At 39.8% G+C, this 23,086-nt stretch overlaps 1 protein-coding gene across 1 annotated transcript in view; it reads right to left on the bottom strand.

Annotated features, from left to right (window-relative positions):
- LOC134551229 (cytosolic phospholipase A2 beta-like) overlaps positions 1 to 22,617 on the bottom strand; it is a 31,673-nt gene extending 9,056 nt beyond the window's left edge. Inside the window, exons 1-18 of the mRNA XM_063398586.1 lie at positions 22,300 to 22,617; positions 16,294 to 16,366; positions 15,115 to 15,291; positions 14,309 to 14,445; positions 13,510 to 13,641; positions 12,256 to 12,314; positions 10,407 to 10,449; positions 9,135 to 9,198; positions 8,190 to 8,317; positions 7,959 to 8,069; positions 7,718 to 7,755; positions 6,692 to 6,827; positions 5,622 to 5,758; positions 5,140 to 5,362; positions 4,408 to 4,525; positions 3,272 to 3,409; positions 2,003 to 2,107; positions 1,365 to 1,550 (exon numbers count right to left, since the gene is read on the bottom strand). Coding sequence (XP_063254656.1) covers positions 1,365 to 1,550; positions 2,003 to 2,107; positions 3,272 to 3,409; positions 4,408 to 4,525; positions 5,140 to 5,362; positions 5,622 to 5,758; positions 6,692 to 6,827; positions 7,718 to 7,755; positions 7,959 to 8,069; positions 8,190 to 8,317; positions 9,135 to 9,198; positions 10,407 to 10,449; positions 12,256 to 12,314; positions 13,510 to 13,641; positions 14,309 to 14,445; positions 15,115 to 15,291; positions 16,294 to 16,366; positions 22,300 to 22,320 — 2,026 coding nt within the window. The 5' untranslated portion in view covers positions 22,321 to 22,617. The remainder of the gene's footprint in view (positions 1 to 1,364; positions 1,551 to 2,002; positions 2,108 to 3,271; positions 3,410 to 4,407; positions 4,526 to 5,139; positions 5,363 to 5,621; positions 5,759 to 6,691; positions 6,828 to 7,717; positions 7,756 to 7,958; positions 8,070 to 8,189; positions 8,318 to 9,134; positions 9,199 to 10,406; positions 10,450 to 12,255; positions 12,315 to 13,509; positions 13,642 to 14,308; positions 14,446 to 15,114; positions 15,292 to 16,293; positions 16,367 to 22,299) is intronic.
- Between the last annotated feature and the right edge of the window lie 469 nt (positions 22,618 to 23,086).

Here is a 23,086-nt window from a genome sequence, read left to right as displayed (position 1 = left end):
TCCTCAAGATTTCATCTACCACAAGACTCATTTCTGCTCACAGACCTGGCTTCTCCTCTTACTCCTAGAGATGGATCCATGCCTGGGTTTAGCTTGATCTTGTGCAGGCAAAAAAAATAAGATGGAAAACCTGCTGATTTTTCCCACTCTGGACTTTCAGCTTCCCTTTTCCCACTCCGGTTTTCATACTTTCCACATATTTTACTTTATTTGTAGAATATTTACCCTGACATAGTCATAAGTGTTTTTATGCACAATTCTTCAAAATCCTCCTTGAAATCTGCTTCCACCCATTTATCTTTACTAAACTGTCAGCAAACAAAAATACATTTACTGAGTGACAATTTTATCCTTCATCCATGTTCTGAAGCTACTTGCTTGCTCCTTCTCTCACCCACCCTTCTTATGCCACTTGTTTTTACTCATTCTTTCATTTGTTTTCTTAGAGCAGACCCTTTTGGGACACAGACTATTTGCTTACTGAACATTTAAAAGCAGATAGCTCGCAGTAGGCTCTTCCTTAATCCACAGAAAAGCACCACCATCTCTCACAATTGTCAGCAAACTGTGTAGCAGAGAGGGACAAAACACATTGTAACTTGCCTAAAATGGGAGAGAAAATGCTACTTGCCAGAGGAGGCAGATTAACCTCAATAATGTGGGGTGCTGCCTGTTCATGGAATAAATAAGGATGCTGGGATTACAGGAATGTTTCTGATGCAGAAAACCTCAGGTCCATCACCTTGCTATCATTTCACAGATTGTTCCATAGGTTTTGAGGTAAAGCTATTGCTGTTTGCTCTGCCTGCCTACAAAGCAAAGGCCATAGAAAATCACTCTTCAATTTATACATCAAGACTATACATATGTCTGTTTAACATTTACAGTCTAAACCCATGTGATTTCAATTTTCTGTAATTGGATTTTGGTATTTCTGTTCTGAGGGGTTAAAGAGAGGTCTCTGGATGGATAATTCACCAGGCATATGGGCAACCACATCCTTGCAACTAGTTCTTTCCTTCATCTGATCCACATAATACCCTGCTATTTTATGTTTCTGATGTTACCTTTGTTTCTTGACCTCAAAAGATTCTGCCCTTCCTAAGTCTTTTGACTACTGTACCTATGCAAAGTGACAAACTTCTTGTAGAAAACTATTTCTTGACACAAATTACAGGTATCTTCTGGAAGTGAAAGAGCAGTCCATGGCCTAGTTCATTTTACCCTAAAGAAACAGACACCATGAACATAGGTCCAACTCAGCCGATTTCCAAACCCTGAAACAAACATGAGTTTTCCAAAGTCTAAAAAACAAAATCTGAGATGTTACCTGCACAGTGCAGCTAACTCTTTGTTGCAGTTACCTTTCCATTCAATAAATTTTTTCTGATGGATATAATCCTTATGAAACTCTAAGCCTCTCAGGAAGTTATGTGACTTTCCCAGCAGTGGACGCTTGGTCATAATGTCCTGAAACATTTCATACAACTTTCCTGACAAACAAGATGGAGGCTCGATAACAGTAACATCTTCCTCAGGAGAATGTTTTTCTGAAATAGAGAAGAAATCATGAAATAGAGAAAAAACCAACAGCAATCTGCCCTGCCAGACACCTCTGCTGGCTAGCTGCCCTTATTGTCTTCCTGTGGGTCCCTCTAATCCCTGCTTCTTGCAGGCTGCTAGAAAACATGTGCACATGACCCATATAATTTACCAAAGAGATATTTCATTTTCTTTAAAGCAGCCACAGCTTTTGTGCTTTACTCTTTCAAACAACATACTGGCTTTGTACTTTTGCCCACAGGTAAAAGCCAACCTTCTCATCTGCAGTTACAGGCAGAGTCATTTAACAGACCATGAGGAAACTTTAAATGAAAAACATTTGTAGTAACATAAGGCATGCCTCTGGGGAAAAGAGAGAAGAGGACATAGCAATCATTCTGATACAGACTAAAACCATACTGGAAGATCCACAGTGAGGCAACCCTTCAAAAATTCTCACCTATATCTACCATATCTTGGGACCATCGTTCCCAGAATTCATTTGAATTTGAGGACCAGTACAAGCCATCCAGCAAATTCCTGGTAAAGATGTTTGTCCAAAGACCTGCAAGTCAAACCACATGGGAAAATTACTGCACTACCACATGTTAACCACTGACTCTTGCAAATACCCATGCTACACATTATTAGCCCACCCAACCTGACCCCATCATGACACAGCTTAAGCAGCAGGTCTCAGAGAGCTCAAACATAGTGGTGTAAGCACTTCAGTGCCTCTCTCAGGAGGTAACTACACACAGAACATTCACTGCATAGTACAGAGTAACAAAGTAAGGGGTATCAGTTACTCAAATTATGCTGAAGAAAGTTTCTTGTGCACTTGTGAGAGAAAGCAGCCTTTCAAATGGTGAAGCCTAGTAAGCATAAAGGCATTCTTTAAACTGATTTGTTACTTAAATTGATCTAAGACTCATTTTTTCCTTCCAGGCATGTTTTGTTTCTGTGGAGTGCAGGTGATCCAGGTTCAAAATAATATTGGCTCCCTATATGAGTCTGCTTTTGGAAAAGTAAGAACTATCCTTCCTCATTAAGCTCTATTCCAGGTACTCATACAAGGAACAAACTGAATCTCTAGCAGACTCTACGGTGAGAGAAATATGTGGGGTTTTCTCCTCTACCCTTGATTTTGGTATCACAACTAAAACACCTATAAGGATTTAAAATCTGCATGGGACAGATGGGTTCCTCTGAGTAGCATTTTTTCCCTTTCTTCACCTTTGGTGGCAAAATGGCCAGTCAAAGTAGCTGCTGGAGGTCAAAAAGGCCTTCCTTCAGCCTTATGAGCAGAGAAGATTAATGACATTATCCTCAAGTCACAACACTCAGGTAGCTCCTGCCTTTGTGGCTTGTTCTAGATGACAATTTTAATCTCAGCTCCTTCCAATTCTACCCCAGTAATGTTTTGTCTAGAAATATAGTTTATGAAGAGTTGGAGACTGATCAGGGAAGGAATGCTTATTATTTTCTCAACCTGCCTCTTCCACCATCTTGTTTGGTTTAGGCAATAGAACAGGAAACATGCTGCAACTTTCCCAAATCTACCCAGGTAAAAAGGGAGGACAGAAGGAAAGAAGATACACAAAGAGCAGAAGTTTATGAAAGGCCATTGATTTAAAACCTAAAGCTGGCAAGGAGTGTTGTGCCTGTGGCTAGCAAATATCATGTTTTCTACAATGCTGTGATTAACTATGTAACACTGCTATGTCACCTTCCAGATAGCAGATCCGAGATTCTGGCAGCTTCTTCACTCGCCTTCCCATGAAGAACTCGCTGTCAAAATATTCTGAAGGAATGGAGACTCCATATTTTGGTATGGCCACTTCGTAAGGAGAGAAATCTGCCCACTCTACAAAGAATTTACATGAGGCATGTTTGCTGCAATGAAAATAAAACCCCAAAACCTTCCCAAAGACCTTGCTTGTCTCAGCAGCTCTGTACTACCTGACATTTGTACTGCAAGCTGCACCATCTACCTCCATACAAACTGAGAAATTATTTGCAACTAAAAGGAACCAGCTTTTTCAGCTCAAAAAAGCTCTAGCATTAGGTTTAGATGCTTAGATAGCTATTTCTATATAAAGATTCTGGGATCACACTTGCCTCTCTAAATCAAGAGCATCAACTGTACCTCACACAAGAGTGGTGTGAATTGCAAGGAGTGACTGGCATGAAATCTCTGTTAACCCAAGTCTGCCAGTCTACAAGGTATAACAAAGCAGCCTGAAGACACACTAGACATTATCACAGTGTGCCATGGATGTGCAGTTTCCCAGCTCAAGCTGTTCTGCACAGGCATTACAGTAGAACAGTAGCTATAAACATAAATAAGCATAAGGACTAATAGCTTTTCTTTCCAGTTACTTCTGCTTTTAACACCTTTTGTTGAACATGGCTGTGTCCATTCAAAGGATATCATATCACACCCATCACAGTAGTCATACTCCACTCCATTTTCATACCCTCATCAGTGTCATGTTCAGGAAGTGACAATTACATTTCACAGCACCCCTAGAAACTAAGGAAGCATCAAAGCCATTTTATAGGTGTGGCAGGAAAAGATCAGATGATTTACCCACACTCACTCACAATGTCTGTTGCAAAAATAGAACTTCACCAAAGATTTTTAATTAATGTCCTGTTTATGGCTGAGGATGTTATCCATCAGATGTGCTCTTTCTAACCAACACCCAGTAGTTTGCAAAAAAGACAAACATTTTATTAAAAGATGAATACTGAGTCAGGGCAAGTAACAGACATATTCCTCTTTTTTTTCTCCACACATACCTCCCTCCAAACTCTCTCTGATCCATACCCAGAATCAGAATAAACTCCAGGAACACTTACCTCTGAATTTGAAAGTACCAAACTTCTCCTCTTTCACATTGAGGACTGCATAGAAAGGCAGTGGGTTTTGTCCATGCTCCAATGCCTTGCGCTGGTCTGTGAGTTTGTACTTTCTTGGCTAATCAGTGAGATAAAAAAAAAATCACAGTAAACCTCTGCAAGAACATAACACTGGCACAATCTACCCAGGTAAACATTTAAAGATTGGTAACAGATATTTTACAACACAGAGGAATCTGTAAGTCACGTTTTTGTGAGACCTTTTCCTTCACATTCCTGCACTTTCCTTCCTGATTGCCTTTTGGGTATCTAGTAACCTCTTCACGAGAGTATCTAAGTGCCTTGAAAGCCCGCATCCCAAAGACGTTTACTAAAGCTGAGATAAATATTCACATGAGGACAGATTACTCTAACTTTTAAATGTCAAACTAGAAACAGACTTTAAAAATCTGACTTTTCAGGGAGGGTGGGAGGTGGGAATTCCTCAGTTCTTTCTAGAAGTTTGCCTACTGAAGTTGTTTGTTATTGAGAACCCTAGAACAGAGGCGCCTTTAAATGACAATCTACTCTGGAAAATCCTGGCTACAGAATCCTCTGTCATAGTTTACAAACCACATTGGTATGGCTCAGTCTCTTTGGATTTGTTACATATTACATCATGCCTTCAAAGAGTAAAGCTCTAAAGAAAGCAAGTGGCTGTTTCCCAAATGTGTGGCAGGACCGTGTACCTACCTGTCCATGTAAGAACATCTCCTGAACAAGTGACCACAGGGTTGTAAAAGATGGCACATGTCCTGCTTTTGCCCTTTCAGCAAGTTCCTTGTGATAATACCTCAGATGGTCTAGAGACATAAGGTTGAGTTTGCATTTTGTCACTTGTTCTTTTACTGCTTTAAGTGGCCCCTCCAGAGACTTCTGTGACCAGTCAGCATGCTCATACAGGTCTGCGAGGGTCCTAAGGAGCAGAAATGTTAGAAAATCACCCATTTATTTAGATGATTTTGGAAAATCGATACATTGACACAATCACTTTAATCAATGAAAGAGAATCAGTGAGGCTAAACTGAAGTTATAATTGAGAGCCAGCAGTAAGAGCTCCACGAGGGAATTATGTTTGCTTGTTAGCAATGTAAGTCCTTGAAAGAGATGCATCTCTCACTGTGTGGAAAAGGAGCCACAGTCATTCCAAATGCAACCTCCTTTTCTATACACACCATGTTGAGCCAGAAGCCCCGGTGAGATAGGTGACACAGTCCAACAGATTCAGCTTCTGAAGAGCTAAGAGGTGGCCAAACATAGCTGACATTGCTCTGAGACCTCCGCCTGTTGCCATCACAGCTATTACTGGGACCTGTCCAAAACATAAGTATTATCCTCAGGAAGTTACTCCCTTGCTACTTAGAAAAGTCTAATTACAGCTTTCAGAATTTCTTCAGCAGATTCATTGGAGGACAATGAATTTTATCACCACTTAGCCAATCTAACCAGTACCTTATTGAAATAAATCTCCAGAGACTCTTAACCCCAATGCTTGAAGGAGTTTGAATATGCAGTCATTTTAACCTTCCTCCCTACCTTTGCTCTCTATAATTGGAATTGTAGTGATTAAAGATAGATAATGATGTGATTTTATTATAAACAACAACAAATTTTAATAAATGCAATTAAAATGGATTAAGGAAGTTTTTTGAACTCTGCTGATTCTTTGGACAGCATTCATTTAACAAACATAATTCCAGTAAGAAAATGAGTTTTCCCTTAAAAAGTCACCCTGGATCTTGGCAACAAAACATACTTCAGCTTGTTATAAAATGTTCTAATGTTCTTTCTTTATCACAAAAGATTTTTACTTTTTGTAAGAAGTGTTCTGAGAATGAAGAAAAAAAAAAAGTAAGCCTGAAGAAGTGACATTACACTGATTTAATAAGTATTTATGTGAGGGTAATTTCCAATACTCTGTTTTACTATTGTTTTGGGTTGCCTGACTAGGCTGTATCTAACACGATGCCTCATATCTTGCTGACTTGCAGCAAGAAACTGTCTGAAAGAGTGGTATTATTACATCCTTAGTAATTTGGCCCATTGAAAAGATTGGAGGGATGAATACTTGAGCTGAAATTTTACATGAGTATGGGGTATGCCACACTGAGAGCCTGAGCTCTGCTGCCATTCAAATCAATAGGCTTGTTATCAACATGCAAATATTACTAGAAATTTTGAGGGGAGTTGTGCCAATCCTAATTCAATAGACCCACACCCCGTGCTTGGATCCCAAAGCACAGACCTCATGTCCATGTAGGTCTCTTTCCAGGTGAAGAACCCTTTTCAGGGCACCAGCAACAACTCTCTTCCTCTTATGCAGGAACTGCTGCTCTCCTTGGCACAGATCATACCCTAAGCGCACATCTAGTCTTTCTGTGCTGAAACATAAATAAATCCAGAGGCACAGGATTGGTGTTTAAAATGTATAAGGATCTGTTTCCAGCAACTGCAATCTAATGAATTCAAAAAACCTCCCGATTCCTTGTTCTGATTTATACAGAAATGTATCTTGCACTTGCAAAGAAATCAACTTCTTTGCTTCTACATTGTCTCTTTATTGTTTCAGTGTAAGAATTTCTCTCAGCTAAGGATAATAAATATGAAAAATAAAGAAGGGCTTCCATGACTTTCAGTAGCTTTGTAAGCTGAATCCTTTCTATTTCTTCTTCATATGATTTCTGAGAAAGGATTACTTAAACCAAACAAAGCCTTTCATGGGCATTTGTACTGCAGATTTATACTGAAGCTGTACAGTGAAAAAGATATTAAAATAGGTTTTGTTTGCTTCTTGCCTGACACATTATTTAATAATGCAACGCTTTGTCTTCCCTAGTTTATACTTCTTTCTCTTGAGATCACCTTGCCACAAGCATGTTTCATTAAGAGAATATGTGTCATTCAGGTAATGTATGGACTCTGATGTTTTGTTATTTCAAATTCTCTTTTCCCTCTGCCTTCTTCTTATGCCCTTTTTGAAGAAGTCTCTAGTCTTAGTCTTTGGTTATTTGATGCAAAGGATACCCAGTGACTAAGCCCCTCATTGTTTGAAACTCTCATCATTTTTTTGCATCTTGGTGGGACTCTTTTGCCCAGAGGACATTTACCTTTGAACAGTTGTGGTGACTCTTAACTTTGACTTAAATATAGGTAAATTTTGCCCCTAGTCTTGTGCATTCCTTACATCTAAATAAAGGATACTCTGTTCCAGATTTCACAGTTCAAAGAGCAATAAAACTTTTAGAGAAAAAACCCAAACCAGTCCTCTTACCAATTATTTAGTTGGAGGTACAACTGTAGTGGCACATTCTGTGAACAAAGAGATGAGAGCAGGAACATGAATGATGGGAAAAAGAGAAGTTTTGAATCCAGATTTTCAGTGCCTCATGAAAAGTCCCACCACTTCCACTCTGCATACCTTTTGGTTGTTGAGGGTTTTTTTAAATATTAATGTGTTAAATAGTGAGGGTTATTCTACTCTTCTTTCCAGATATAAATAAAGAAACACTCACATGTCTCACAGGGAGGGTTACTTTCACTTTATGTCCAACAGGGAGAAATTTCAGTGGTATCTTTAAGGTGTCACTTAAATTGCTGTTGTCATCTTCCTTATCAGAAACTTTCTATACAAAACAAAAAGCATGGGTTGCATTCACAGAACAGAAACAATGCAGTTCTTTGCTGTTTTGATCACTGGAAGTAGGGAGGCAGTGTGATCAGTAGCACTGTGAAGTGCCCCTTACCTGCAGCCTGATTTTTAGAACTGGCTCCCAAGCCTTCACGCAATGGAAGTAGAAAGTATCAGTGTCCTCTGTCGTCTTCTGTATTCTCTCATGAGAAGCAGGCACCGTAAGCACAAGATTTTTACCCTCTAGTGAAAACAGGTTTGTTTAGAGAACAATACTGCTGTGGGCCTGATATCTTTGGGCCTGAGAGATTTTAACCACTGGTAGCTGCTAACTCCTTTCCCAAGGGAAAAGTTTCTTAGGAAAGCTTCTTCCCAAAACAGTCTTCACAAAACAACTATCCTTTCCCAAAACAATCTCTCTCCAGGTGGTGTTTTGCCTTTCTGGTTCTCAGAGAAAAACATCTTGGCTGTTTCTCTAGTTGAACCAATGGGATTGGAGAGGTGTCATTCCTGTTCACCAATCGTGTAAAGTCTGTATCAGAACACCTTATAAAATTAAACAATTAAAGCCTTTTTTATTCCTTTTGTCTTCTGAAATGTTTGGAGTCTCTCGTCTTTTGTTCATGTCCTATAGCAAAAATACTGCTGTTCAGGCAAAAGAGCTAACAAAGCTGGCAAACTTTCTGCTGTAGTAACTTTCTGTGGTAGCTCCTCTGTAAGCTACCCCACTGGCAAGTCTCCTACAGCAAGGACCTGGTACTCCTGCCTTTACCCCATAGCTTGGAGTGCTCCCAGAGTCAGCACTCTCTCTTGCTTCTACCAGCAAAGTCTACTGTGTCCAAACTTGATAGCTCCAAGGAAAAGACACAGAGATCAGTTCAGGGCAGTTCAGAGTATTTCAGTGCACTGCATTTGATTATTTAGATCATATATCACTATCTATATATAATTTAGAATGCTCTCAGTTGTCTCTGTACTCTAAAATGCCTCCATCTGGGTCTGAATGACTATAATAGGGTTGGTTTGGTCATGTCCTCAGTTCACGGGGAAATTGTCATACCTTTCAAGTATTTCCTGCTTTCGTTAATGTCCACATGCACTTCCAAGCAGCAAACCTCACGGGACTGTAAAAGGCAGGAATGGAAAAGGGTGAAGGAAGCAAATAACACATCTCATGCAAATAATGAAACATCATGCAGACAACCACCACCTATAATACAGAGCCAACTGAACTGGTCTCAGTGCTGGCAGCAATCCAAGAGAAAATCCAGAGCTCATTACTCCAGGATAGTAGCTCAGGTTGCAGTGCTTCAGAGTGTCAATACAGTGGTGCACTGTCAGATATTGTTAACACATCCAAATCATCCCCAAATCAGGAAACTCTGTACAACACACTGGTGCCCAAACACATATATCTAATAATTATTTAGGAAGGGTGAGGGAAAATACCTGATGATGACCTTTCTGCCACACTGCCACAATACACCTTTCTGTGTATTGTGGCAGTGATTAGTCTACAAAGCATCTTCTTATTGGCTCTGATGTGGGAAAATCATGGATTTATTCCACCCTACCCTCCACCTGAATCACTCCAGTTCACCTCATGCCAGGACAGTTTTCCAAGTCATTTCAGGAACAATGCATGCCAGTCATTGCAACTGTTATGTCTCACACAGAAAATGAGGGGGAATGAGTAGAATATGTGTTACTCTGCCTAAGGGGTATCAAGGGCCAGCATTTGGCAACCATGCTCAGGCTTGGAGGAGTTGGCATGAAGTACCTGGTACTCCTTAGCTGCTGGGCCAGCCCGAGGAGACAGGAATGTACCACATGCTGGCTAACACCAAAACAGGGCTCTGTATTTCAACAACTAAAATAACTCTGTATGAAAACACTCATTTCCCAAAAAGCTGTTACATTAGATACCCTTCCAGTCATAAGGACACTGAATACTTCCTATTGTCTTCTACAGACCTTTTATAACCTTTGTTTTTCCTGTAAAGTGCCATGCTATGCTACGAGGAACACAATCAATTTTCACTTTGAACACCAATAAATATGGGGTTCTGCAAGAGCAACAAACCACAGCTTGGCAACATATTGACATCTGTATCAGCTGAGGACTTCAAGAAACACAGCTTCTGTTTTCCTGTGGAGAGGGCAACAGCTGAGCTGCAACAAAAGGGCACTGCCCCATATTTCTGATTTTAAAATGCACACTGTGTTCTTATCTCTCATGGTAGTTTGTGTTCTCTCTATAAAATGGGGGGAAGAGGAGAGGATCAAAATGAAGCAGATGTAGCTCCAAGACAAATTCTCATGTGAACCTTACCACTAGGACATCATTGGTAATGAGATGCTCTGGAGGGCCAGGACTGAAAAGACAAAAACAAATAACAAACAAAAAAGCGGTGTGATTAGCTGGATTTTGGTGTGTTTTGTTTAGTTCTTTAAATAGCAGTTATATGACCTTTCCCACTTAAAACTGAATATAGGTAAGTTATCACAATTTGTTTTCTAAAAGGCAAAATACATGATCCCCTGCTAAGCATGTGAACAAAAATACAGCAGCCAAACAAAAAGAAAGACAGGAAAGCCCATAAAAATACTAATGCTTAAAACTATGTGCTAAGTTACAGCAGAACAAAGGCATATTGGTATATGTGGAATCATGTCCTGGTATTAACAAATGACCATATGACTCGGGGAAAGCAAAGACTACTATTAATGTGTTCTGCAAACATTTATAAGGAAAGACACTTCTGACTAGTTCATGTTATAATTTATGGCTGATCACAAATGAATGGCAAATAAGAATTAGCTCCCACTGTGCTATATGTATGACCGCAAAACACAGACGTAAACAATAAAAAATCTTTGTCCCAGATATTTTACCTTGTAAGACTTTGGTCTGTCACGGAATGGATGTGGTAATTTAGTAATACAAGTAATCTGTAGAGTCTAGCAACAGCATCTTTCAGTAAGGCAAATATTCCAATACCCCTACGTTACACACATTGATAAATGCTTTCCTATATCTGAAAGGGCCATTGAAATTAGGTAGTACATAACCTTCGCATGTCCAGGGTATTTTACCAAACACCATTTCCAGGCTTAAAAATTCTATTTCAGCTGTAACATGTATTTAAATAACTATGTTGGATTTCCAAGGATGGACATTACTCAAATGCCTTATAACTTGAATGGTGAAAGATGTTCCTCTCATTTCTAGTCTGAATCCAGTTCCCAAGCACTGCTTCCCTTTTATATATCTGACTGTGACTGCTTCCACATTTGCAGGAGATGATTACCATCATCATACATGATACTATCTCCTATGGTACCTCTCGCAGGTAAATTAAATACATTTTCTTGAGTTTCACTGTGGGAGAAATTACTAAGGACACAAGTGATTTTTTTAATGAGTTTACTCATGTTTAAGAATAAGAAGTCTTGTTTACAGTTCCTTTTCCTGATCGTGCAGTTAGCCAGTTTTCACTGAAGTTTTTTTTTCTTCTTTTTTTTTTCTTTTTTCTTTTTTTTTTTTTTTTAGCTAATGTTAAGCTCAAATGTTCCAGAACATATAGTTATAGTTTAGTTATAGTTTAAACCAAGCCTGTGATACGATTTAAAAGACAGATAGAGTTTCTCCTATGGGATTTGTTCTCCTCCAGACAATGCTGATTACCATTTTAAGGGGGGTGGTCTTATTTTCATTATCTGTTGATCGTATGTTTTTTCAGTTTAACTAAGCTATTGCTTAATGGGTGACTTTTTTAGTACTGTCTATATTACTCCATGTATACATTGTTATAATAATACAAGACAAGTTTTATGGTCTTTGAAAAATTCCACAATGTTCTAGGCATTGCTCAATTAATATCAACAATTTGAAGAGCACTCACATTAAGTTTCACATGCATCTTGTATAAACGTGGTCACATTGTGACAATTTTATTACATTTCCAGGATCTAGATATACATGTTCAATAGAAGTTTAAGATTTGTATGAAATACACTGAAAGCTGGAATTAGCTAGAGAAATTAAGTTTAAAAAAAAAAGTTTGAAACTGTAATTTAGGTTTAGTGCTGGGATAAAGAGCTGGAAGAAGTTTCTCATCCTCTGAGGTATCATTACTCCCTGGCAGAGCTATACCTTTTAGCTTTGGAATTTTACTCACACTCTTTCCATCCAGAATTCCACTTCCAAACTTTCCCATTTCTTAAAGCAGCTCTCTGTCTAAAAAGAAAAGGGTAAAATAAATATGGATTATTGAAGGCTGCAAGAATTTGGCAGCACAGACACACCTAGAAAGCACTTCAAGGCCTGACATTTCTTCTGCTAATGATACCAATAAAAGTTTGTTTTTGTGTCTTTCCAAAGCTGAAATTGCAACAGAAACCATAGACTTGTGAAAGGCACATCAGATTAATAATCTCCCATTGTGTGATATGTAGAATTATATATATTTCCAAAGATACAATCAGAGAGGGAGAGCTTGACTGAAAATGAAATATAATGGCTCTCTGCAAGATAACATGCATGGGGGAAAGTCATCGAAGCCCAGCAACAAATGTCACTAAGGGCAGAGACATTTCCACACACAGAACATTTAAATCACATTTGAACTGAATCCAGAAGAGATGAATTAGGCAAGTGACCGAAGTGGTTATTGACTCATTGTATTTCCCAGTGATCACCCACTGGCTGAGAAGTGCACAGCAGCAGCCAGCAGGGTCACAAGGAAAATCCATGTTAACAGCTCTCAGCATGTGGGAAGTAGCCACTTTTATGGACTGTCTTCTTCCTGTAATGAGTGTGTAGCAACACCTCAGCAACAGCTCAGACAAGCCCAGGAGTTGTCACACAGGTCTATCCCAGCTTTGTTTACTGGGCAATTCTCTTGCATGGGCTCCTTAATAAAATACCAAAGATGTTAGCAGGACAGACGTTCCTTTACTATGCACTAGAGAAATCTGAATCAACTAGAAGGAAACCTGGCATGAACACCAACAGGGAAAAAAGCCTGAAAGAACCATTTAATTCAAGAGATGAGTGAATAATTTTCATGTTTTTAATAAATAAGTTGCCATTTAAGAGGAAATTTCCCCTAATCATGGCAAAAGTGGAATAAAGCTGAAAGGTAAGGAAGTATTTATTTGGATTCTAAAAGATAAAAATTATTATTTACAGATACTTCCTGTTACAATATGTTGCCCTCAGACAGTATAAACGAGAAGCTGCTTCATTTTCTGAATTTGTAAAAAGAGATTCATGAAGTCACAAAAATACAGCACAACTATATCTGTTTTGATGAGGTATTGATAATGCTATATAAGACTACCTGTTCATGAAGATCCAAACCCTACTTAACATGGAAGACAATGTGGACAATGAGGTCTTGTCAATCTCTCCCTGTGTTTTCAGCCCTTACCTCTGATTTCAAAGCAAATGTCTCCCGGATTGTCTCCCCAGGTCTGATTCTAGCAACATTAAAAAGAACTGTGAACTGCATGTCATCTTTGGTGAATGGATCTTCATCACACACTGCCAATTCTAAAATGTTCTGGTGGTAGAAAAAATAAATAAGAACACTTCTGTCAGGCAGAAACAAAAAAAAATTATAGATGTTTGCAACTGTTTCACTAGCAGAGCAGTAAGAATAAAGAAGCATGTCCTTTCCTTCAGGAGTCTGCTAATGTAGAACATTATAACACCCAGTCTCAGGAAACTTGTGAAATGGAGAACAGCTACCTATAACAGAAGTTCCCACTCTCCCAAGAAAGAAAAGATGCCAGTGCTCTGCACCCCACTGATAACCCACCCAAAGAACATAGTTTCTTCATTCCCAAAGTTCTCCAAATTCCACAATTTAGGGAAGGATTAATTTTTTTGTCTAAACCACAGCAACTTCTCTATTCTTCCCTTAGAACCAGGGGAGGGAAAGCTCTTTCTAAGTCAGCCATGCCAAAACAGGACAGAAGTATACTACTACAGTGCTTATTTCACCTGGGTGACAAGAAAGGGAGTCTGAACTAGCTTAGATACAGGCATTTACATCACCAACATCTGTAAATAGCTGAGAAAAACACTACTTCTTATGTCTACTGTTCTGTGCAAACCCGTCTGTTGAGCAAGTGTTTTCAGAACTTATTTAGCACAGCTGATCAATATGATGTCAACTGAGAATTCCCAGCTATTCAAATTGGTGAGAATTCTATTTTTTTTACTACCTCCACTTCTCTCTGGATCCTGAAGTAGAAAGTCTCGTTCCAGACAGGGTTGTCAGAATTCCTGATGGTTTTGGTCTGAAGCTTTCCAGGTGAAGCAGACGGCAGCCACAAGCGTACATAGCAGTCTGATGCAGTCACTGCAGCAGAGAAAAATTAAAAAGCTGATGCCAGTGTTATAGATGAACAATAGGGCTAGGCCATAATCCTGGAGATGAATAAATATTGCTACTGGGTTTTTTTTAAATTAGTAAGCACTTCACCATTTCGAAAGAACCAAGGAAAATCATCTAATTCCTGAGTAACTACAAACAACAAATGTACACATGCACACACGAAGTACACTAAGAGCCATGTTTGCCATGTGAAGAGAAAGAGGAAAGTGGACTATGCCCACTGATTGTTCCTCAGGAACAGTTGCAGGCAACAACTATGTTGCAGGCATAGTCCCTGCAATTCCAGTCAATGATGTTAAAAAGTTAAACTGAAACTACAGCTGGTTCCACAAAGGGCTGTTAGGACGATTACAGGAAAGGAGAATGCACATTACAGCAAAGGTCAGAGTCTGGCTGGTTCAGTGGAGTCACACAAGCATGCAGAGTGGACATAATGGCTGGCTAGAAGTGTTAGGCACCAGGCAAGGTGATCTGTTGCAGCTCAAGGCCAGCGTGGGCCCAAGAACTGGAGGGCACAAGCGAGTCGGAAATCTTCCTTTCACTTCCATCCTATCTCTATTCCTTATGGTTAGTGCGGTCAGTGCCTTGAGCAGCCATCCTTGGGGGAGAGCCAGGGTGGGGAAGGGCATTTACTTTGTGAACCTTGACAACGGTGTGAAAGGAAATCTCCAGGGTGATGTCTTTCAGAGCTGGAGTCAGGACTTGACGGAAGATTTCTACTGCAGCCCGAGATGCCTAAATACTTCAGACTGGTATCAAGCAGTGAATAACATTGCCCCGCAAGGTTTTGGCACGAAAGTGGAACTGTCCCTTCAACAGAGTAGATAGAAGAGATCATTGAAACTCAGAAATACAGGCCTTGTCACACTAACACCTTTCTAGTGTCCATCTCTGGATGGTGCTAGGTGGCATTTGCCACTGGAGCACAGGAGGCCTTTGGCAGGCAGTTAACCTACAGGGGATTCAGTCCCTCTGGTCTCCCTCACATCCAGGCTCGGCCCTGCATGGCAAGGCACAGTTGGTCTCAGCTGTAACTCAAGCAAATCATTGCAAATTGGTGCTCTTTTTTTGCTGAGTGAGTCATTTTTCACTAAAGGAATAGACAGGCCAGAAGTTTCAAAACTGACAAAAGGCAGCTCAGTGCCTCTGTCCTAACTGAGGAACTCATTGGAGACTTCTGCAAAAATGGCAGCTGAATAGCAGGTCCACAGCACGCCTGGAGAAGGAGACATAGGAGGCTGTGAAGGGGAGATAATGAGTTAAAGACACTTGAACACAAAAGTACACAGAAAAGTCTGTTTTGCCTGCACATTCAGCATGGGCTTAGAACTGGATCTGCAGGGGTCTTCCTTAACCAAAACTATCAATATAAATTACTGTGACTGGTCATCTGAGAACAGCAAATGCCCTGAAAGATAAGGTATTTTAGAAGGCTTGAAATTCTCTAATTTACCTTTGATTATTATGTATAATTGGTGCATTTCAATAAAAGATCCCTAAATTCACAGCCTGTGTGGCAAAATTCTTCCCCAAGCAGATTCATAGATTTCGGTGTACTAATGAAGTCTACCTCTCCTTCTTGGCCCAGAAAATTAATCTCAGTGTCTTGGTTTCTACCAGTTCCCTGAAATGCCCCTAGAGATGTACTCCAATCTAATGATACCTGAGACATTTGATCTAATTACAGCCCTGGCATTAGTATTTCTACTGCTGTGCTTTACTTACGTTGCTTGCATACCTTCAGAACCTAAGAATATTGCTCACTGTGTAAACTCTGGAGGTGACTAAAAACACAATCAAACCACAACTCACACAGGTCTCTTGACTTGATGTTCTTAGCTTGTATGATTCTTACAGAAAGCATGTGGATGGGGCAAAACTTCATCTGCAGAGAAAACAAATGCAATAATTTGATCAGCTCAGAATACAAAAACAAGACACATTTTGAACAGTGCAGGGGCCACTCTGCCCACGTCTGTTTGAAGTGAGATGATCACCCTCAAGTGGAAGCACACCATGCTGAGATGAAAACACAACGGCACACTGGGCTGTTTGCTAGGGAGCTTGAGTAAACGAAGACAGAGAGAGAAAACACAGGCTCAGACAGTGGTGTGGAAAGCTTTCTTACTCACCCAGAGGCACTTGTTTTCAGGCAACCTGATGCATGTATGGCCACAGTGATGGTTGTACTGCCAACACACCCCAAGGGTCCTGTGCCACCCATAGATCAGAATAGGGCCTTGGGAAGGGGACGTTAGGAATTGCAGCTGCCTCCCCAGGTCATAGCACAGCTGACCTACCTAGGCCAGGACCTGGCATTTACCAAAACGTGCTGTAAACATCTGACTTGTATCTGAACTGAAACTACATTTCCATGCTGCTTGTAAGTAGGGCAAGCTCACCAAATGGCCCTGCTGACTTTGAGGGAACAGACCACAGGTCCAGCAGAGACCCTTCAGACAAAATAAAAACTGCCCTGCTTTGCAGGTATGTTATCACAGAATTCCATATCATTATGTATCCTGAAAATCCCTCATGGGAATGGAAGCACTTCCCTTCCAGACATGAGATCTATTTCTATCACAGGCAGGCTATCATTTGAACACTATTTCAAGTTACTTGCTCCTAACTCTTAACAGTTAAGATTTCCAGGCTAAGCTATTCAGAAAATACTTGCCATTTTCAAAAGATGTTCTGATAAGCATGAATGAACACATATATAAATGTAATAATCTTAATAACAGAAGCAGGGAAAATCCTTAAATCTTTTTTCAAATTAATACGTTTAAATTTTCTTTTAACTTTCTGTTAGTGGGGATTTTTTGGTTGGTTAGTTGGGTTTTTTGCATGCCATACTAGCATGGCTTGTCAGCAATATTAATAATAATAACATGCAGTTATTACAGTCTCACTATCGCTAATAAATTAAAACTTAAAGCTTAAACTACCAACTGAAATATTATCTCTATTTGCCTAAACAGGGAATCTCATTACACTGTCACTAAATAATGTGACAATTTCATTTTGAAAGTTAGCACCATGATTAATTTTCCTGACAAGGAAATTATTAACTCTGTAGATATAAACTGTTGGGGAAGGAGGAACCTCTCTACAGAAGAAGTCACTCACTACAGTTAATCTGAAATTCTTTCATAATGAGGTGGAGACTATTGAACATGTTCATTAGAGATGACAATGGCCTGCATTCAGTTTCATTCAGGCATGTTTAAAGGTAAATTACGTTACATAAGATGGATATCATCTGAACTGTGAATTACTATGCTCAAATAAAGGCTTAATATTAAATTTTATTATGTCACTTGAAAGTTACACACTTTTTCAATTCAGATTAATATTTAAGAGATGCCTTGATCAGAAAAACCCTTGTTAAACCTATAAAATCACATTTGTCTGTCTCTTGGCTTGTATAAATATGCAAAGCAAATTTGTTCCTGTGTGACAAGAGCTCTTTCTAGTGTCTTCCACCAAATTTAAAACTCACATATTTGAAACTTTCTTAGTTTAATGCATTGTGGACATTACAAGTTCCAATTGCAACACTTCCATATTATTCCAGTTGCCCGCTGAAAGAATTTGACTTTAATTTTCCTGTGCAAATAGTTATTTAACATAGAACTACCAGCTGGAACACTCACAAAGCATTCCTAGTGGTTTTCATTTACGTGAATTATCAGATTATGTAGACAATTACAGAGGTGACTAGTTTTAATTAATATGTTAATTCTTTGTTATTTTGTAATCAACTTCTCCCTTGCTCAACAGAAGCCCAAACCATTCATAGCATCTGCCGTCACTGAAGAAACAGATGTTGGCATAAAATTTGCTTTGAAACTTTTTATGATGAAAATTTCCTGACTGCTTATAAAAATGGGGCATCTGCAGGTATATTCAGAGTACTCTCAGATGTGACAGATGACATGTTTTCATCCTCTGCCACTACAGCCAGAGCACCTCATTCCTCTTCCCCTTCCAACAGCAACCTCTTTCCTTAAAAATGTCAACATTTGCCAAATGATGGAAACATCATCAAAGATGACTTTTCACTCCTTCTGATTCGGTGCGGCTTAGTCCTGGTGTTGTTGCAGGACAAAAGGCAAACAGATTCAGATGGGAAAGTGTGGCCATAATAAACCCTGAGGGTTCTGTAAATCCCACAAGGAAGCCAGAAACCATCCCTCTCCCAAGACTGCAGTTACTCCAACCTGTGATAACCACTCAGAAGTGGGCTAATTCCTTTTTCCATCAGATAAAGGCAGAACTGATTTTCTTCAACAACAGTCCAGAACAGACTCCTAGGGTCTGACTTGGATGATCTAAAATCTGCCTGAAAGTGCTAGTATTCCAGAATACCCTTCTTCTACAAAAAATAATTACAGTTGGTGGTACCATTTGCTATTTTTATAACATGAAAAGCAACACGTATCTTCACAATTAATGTAACTTGATGAACGCAGACACCCTATCCAGACAGCCCTTGACAGACTTGCAGCTCTGCGGGTCTTGCTGGTTTCAGTTCACTTCCTTGGGAGAAACACGGTTTCTTGTACAGGCATGCAGAGAGTAACAGAACCCCTCTGTAAACATCCAGAGTCAAAGGCAGCTTTCCCAAAAGCACATCATTCTATTTTTGCTGGGAAATTACTAGTGTGACACTGAGGCCAAGAACAGAGTGCAGGATTCAGCTACCTGTGTCTTGCTGCATCCTAAGCAATAACACTCCAGGCCAATAAATAGTAGCATCTCCAGAGTACCAAAGGGAAGGCCAGAACTTGGGGAGAAAAAACTAGAAACCAACAAATGTCTTTTCACTTGAAACCGTATTTCTGTACTCTCAAACCAAGCTTTGAGAGAGTAATTTCTGTTTAAAATGCAGAAGAGTCAGTAATCAGGAGATAAAACTAGCATGTCAGAATTGCCATAGCTGTATCAAACCTTAACATATTGAAAATTCACATCCGTTACCACCATCTCATTGATTGTAATAATACACAGTCACCAACTTCCTTCCATAGGGATGTTGATCAGCATTGGAAGGGCACATAAATCTCTTGTTTACAGGCAGTTAGTCACTTAAGGTTTCATTCCAAAAAGACAACTTTGAGCATATGAAATCTTCTCAAAGCTCATAAATATTGAGGAGCCTACCAAAACAGTCTGTGGATGGCAGTAAAAGAAAAACCTACCAAGAGCTCGTATGTTTTATTTCAGTCCTTATTGTCCCTCCATGCTGCTACTAGAAGAACTCATGGTTACCTTCACTAGAAAGTCAGTATTCTGGGGAAGCTTCTGCAGTCTGGGAACCTCATTCCATACCTGCTCTCTTTTTCTTTTTTTTAAAGAAGTCCTTGGTTTGTACAGGTTGGAAGGCTGACTGGAATGTCAGCGTTTCACTCTCCCTGCACCAAGCTGAAGCAGCTCTCTGAGCAGAGTTATCACCATGGGACAACACCGAATTATATTAAGCTTTACATGAGGATTGTGCTGCCTTCTGACATTTTGGAAAATAGCTGTAGGATTTGTCACTCAGCTTTATACATAGGTTTCAGACATGAATAATTACTTTCTTTCATGGATTACTTCTTTCTCCAGCAGTGTACTAGAAGCTGTACAATATCTTGTCTACAAGATCTCACACAAAATGTAATTATTTGGTATATTCTTACCATTATTTTAAGTTCGATACTGAGGGTTTGGTCCAACTACAACTTGGCAATTTACCAAATTGAGATTAAATCTATAAATGTATAAACCATGAGAAAGCTTCACTACCAGCCTGATTCTAAAGCACTCTCTTCCACATAGGCCCTCTAAAATCTAGCATGGGCTATTAGCCCTTCCATCAGTGAGAACATTGCTAGAAATTTGTCTTTCCAACCAGCTGCCTACTTTCAATAAAATTAAAGGGATGAAAAGTTCTAGTGGAAAAAGTGACTGACTGAAGAAATACAGAAAATGAGGGTTTCATTTTACTTGGGAATCGCAATTGTCCCAAATTTTGTCTTTGGAAGTAGAACAGTTAGTGATGAAATCTAATTCACCTTACAAACATACTGTAATTTCATGTAATCACTGATGGGTTACTTCAAGAATCATTGTGGATTTGGAATGTATCTCCTGTTCATATATATCAGTCACCTCTTTACACATATGAGAGGGTCCCTCAGGGCTTTGCATTGACAAAATTTCTGAGTATTTTACCAGATGAAAATGATTCCATAGTCCACAAAATAAAACTTCTAAAGAGGGATTATTCTTGTCTGAGCAGAAGAAAAGACCTTGTTATGAGTATGAGAAGTTGTAAATTAATATGGACAATCACTTCTGTGTCAGTTTGGTAGCTTTCTTAAAGTGCAAAAAACTAACTGGGAGATTAGGAGGTCTTCCTAGAGAGTTCGAAGTATCCACACATTTCTACACATGTGGGGCTTTTAATGTAAAAGGAAAAAAAGCACAAAACCACTCTGTTCTTATTTCCATATCTATTCACCAACTTATACATATGGAAACAAGGGCTTGCCTGACACAACAGCAGAGCTACCTACAGTACTGAATTGATCTCTTTCCTTGGGAACAGAGGCTTTCTGACCTGAAACTATGCTTGCAAACCTTTTGGCAGTGGTGCCTGTTAACCAGGAGTCTGTCTGTACTCACGGAACAGCAGTTGCAGCATTGGGATGAAATGCAAGAACTTTGGCGCTGAATCTTCCTAGATAAAATTATACCTGAGCTATCTATGCATCTGTCAGCTCCAGAACTATCTTATTAGATACAACATTGAGCTTTAAAACTGATAGATAATATTCATATCTACAATAGAGTGATACGTCTGGACCTAACTGGTAGATGGACAAGTTACATATTGCATCCAGAAAGTATATGACATTTACAATTTATTTTCGTTGCCTGAATATTTGAATATTTTTAATCCATCCCTTGAGTCTTCCCTTCAAGCTACTGATATTTTCTAATCTTTAACTTTGCCTGCAAATGTTACCACAGCACAATTAATGATATCTATAGCCTGTAGCATGTAACATTGTTTCTCACTATATTTGAAGCCTATAAATGCCCATATTTCTTGTATTTGTTGCAAAATTTGACGAAGGGTGTGATACATAAAGAATGATTATCTGTAAAGAATTCATGCCTTGCATTCAGACACCATATCCATTACTTTTTTAAGATATACATGAGAAAAGAATTTTCAGCAAATAGTTCTGTTGATTTATACTAAAGGTCACCAGTTTAAATCTCTGAGTGGAACTTACTATTAGAAAACTCAAGTCCAGGCACGAAATAGTTCCAATAGAATTGCAAACGTTGTAAACATTACCTTAAAAATAGCTAGATCTAACAAGTCAAACAGCTCATTAAGTGTCTCCCCTGCAGCTAAAGTAATATAGATTATGCTTTGTTGCTAGATAAAGCTGTTGGTTTATTTCAGCTGGGGAAAGCAATGAACATGTGCTATCCAGAGAAAAGCACCCAGGAGGGCTAAAGCACTTTCATTTTACTGGAGGTAAAGCCTTCAGGACCAGCCTCCTCTTCCTTCACAGACTTCATTCCAGCATGTAAGCCACACGATAAAAGCAAAGCGCCCTATTTTCCCTGCGTTTTCACTGAAGCTCGCTCACATAGTCCTTACTGTGAGGTGAAAGAGGAGAGCGGAGAGTCTGCAAAGCTCAGGATGGCCCTGCCACACCACAGCAGGATGGAGGAGGGGGTTTGTTGGGCAGCGCTGGGGCAGGGAGGCCCAGGAGCGAGGTGGCAGGGCGGGGCGCGGGGCCGCTGCCTTACCTTGGCCGGTGGGCTCGCCATGGCACGGAAGATGGCGGCAGAGCCGAAACCCCAGCGTGGCGAGCAGATCCGTCAGCTGACAAACACGCCGGCAGCTTGTTGTGCTGCTGCTGAAACAACCTGAGGGACACATATAATTTATACAGGCGCCGAGCTCCACCCTCTGCCTCCTCTGTGTGGAGGAGAGCCTGCCTACATCTGAGAGGGAGAGATCTGCAATGTCAGAGGTGAGCATAAACACTGATACTTCTATTATTTCTCAGAATTTGCTATTGACCCAATATCCTCCCACCAGGTTTTGGGGTTGATTCTGACACGTTCAGAAAGTCTTCCTTTACTCCACTCTCTTCCATCTAGCTACTCAGCAGGTTAATTTTCAGCAGCTTTTAAGATCTTCCACAAAATACTCAACAACAAAAAAAAAAGGGCAAAGGGAAGGGAGAACTGAGTCTCACCTATTACAGTCTTTGGTGGGAGGCCAACCCACTTCCAAGCGTTCTTTTCAACTTTTCCTACAACAGGGACCCAATGCATTCCCAATATATGATTGGGAATCTTTCTGACAACCAGTAAATCAATTGGCTCCTCAGTTGGAAGTACCTCCTGGCTGATCACCTGGCCAAGGCAGAGATGCTGGTGAAATTGAGATAAATATTGGCAGAGAAAGGGAAAGCTGCTGCCTTCTGGGCTTTTCCCCTCTACCTGTTTCTTGTATGAATACAATAACTTGACATTTCCCAACTTCCCATCCTGTTCCCCCATCAAATTGCTGTTGACAGTGCTGGGT

The sequence above is a fragment of the Prinia subflava genome, chromosome 5 (assembly GCF_021018805.1).
Source record: "Prinia subflava isolate CZ2003 ecotype Zambia chromosome 5, Cam_Psub_1.2, whole genome shotgun sequence".
NCBI classification, from domain to species: domain Eukaryota; kingdom Metazoa; phylum Chordata; class Aves; order Passeriformes; family Cisticolidae; genus Prinia; species Prinia subflava.
The sequence above is the reverse complement of the archived record's forward strand: the minus strand, read 5'-3'. Positions and strand labels throughout refer to the sequence as shown.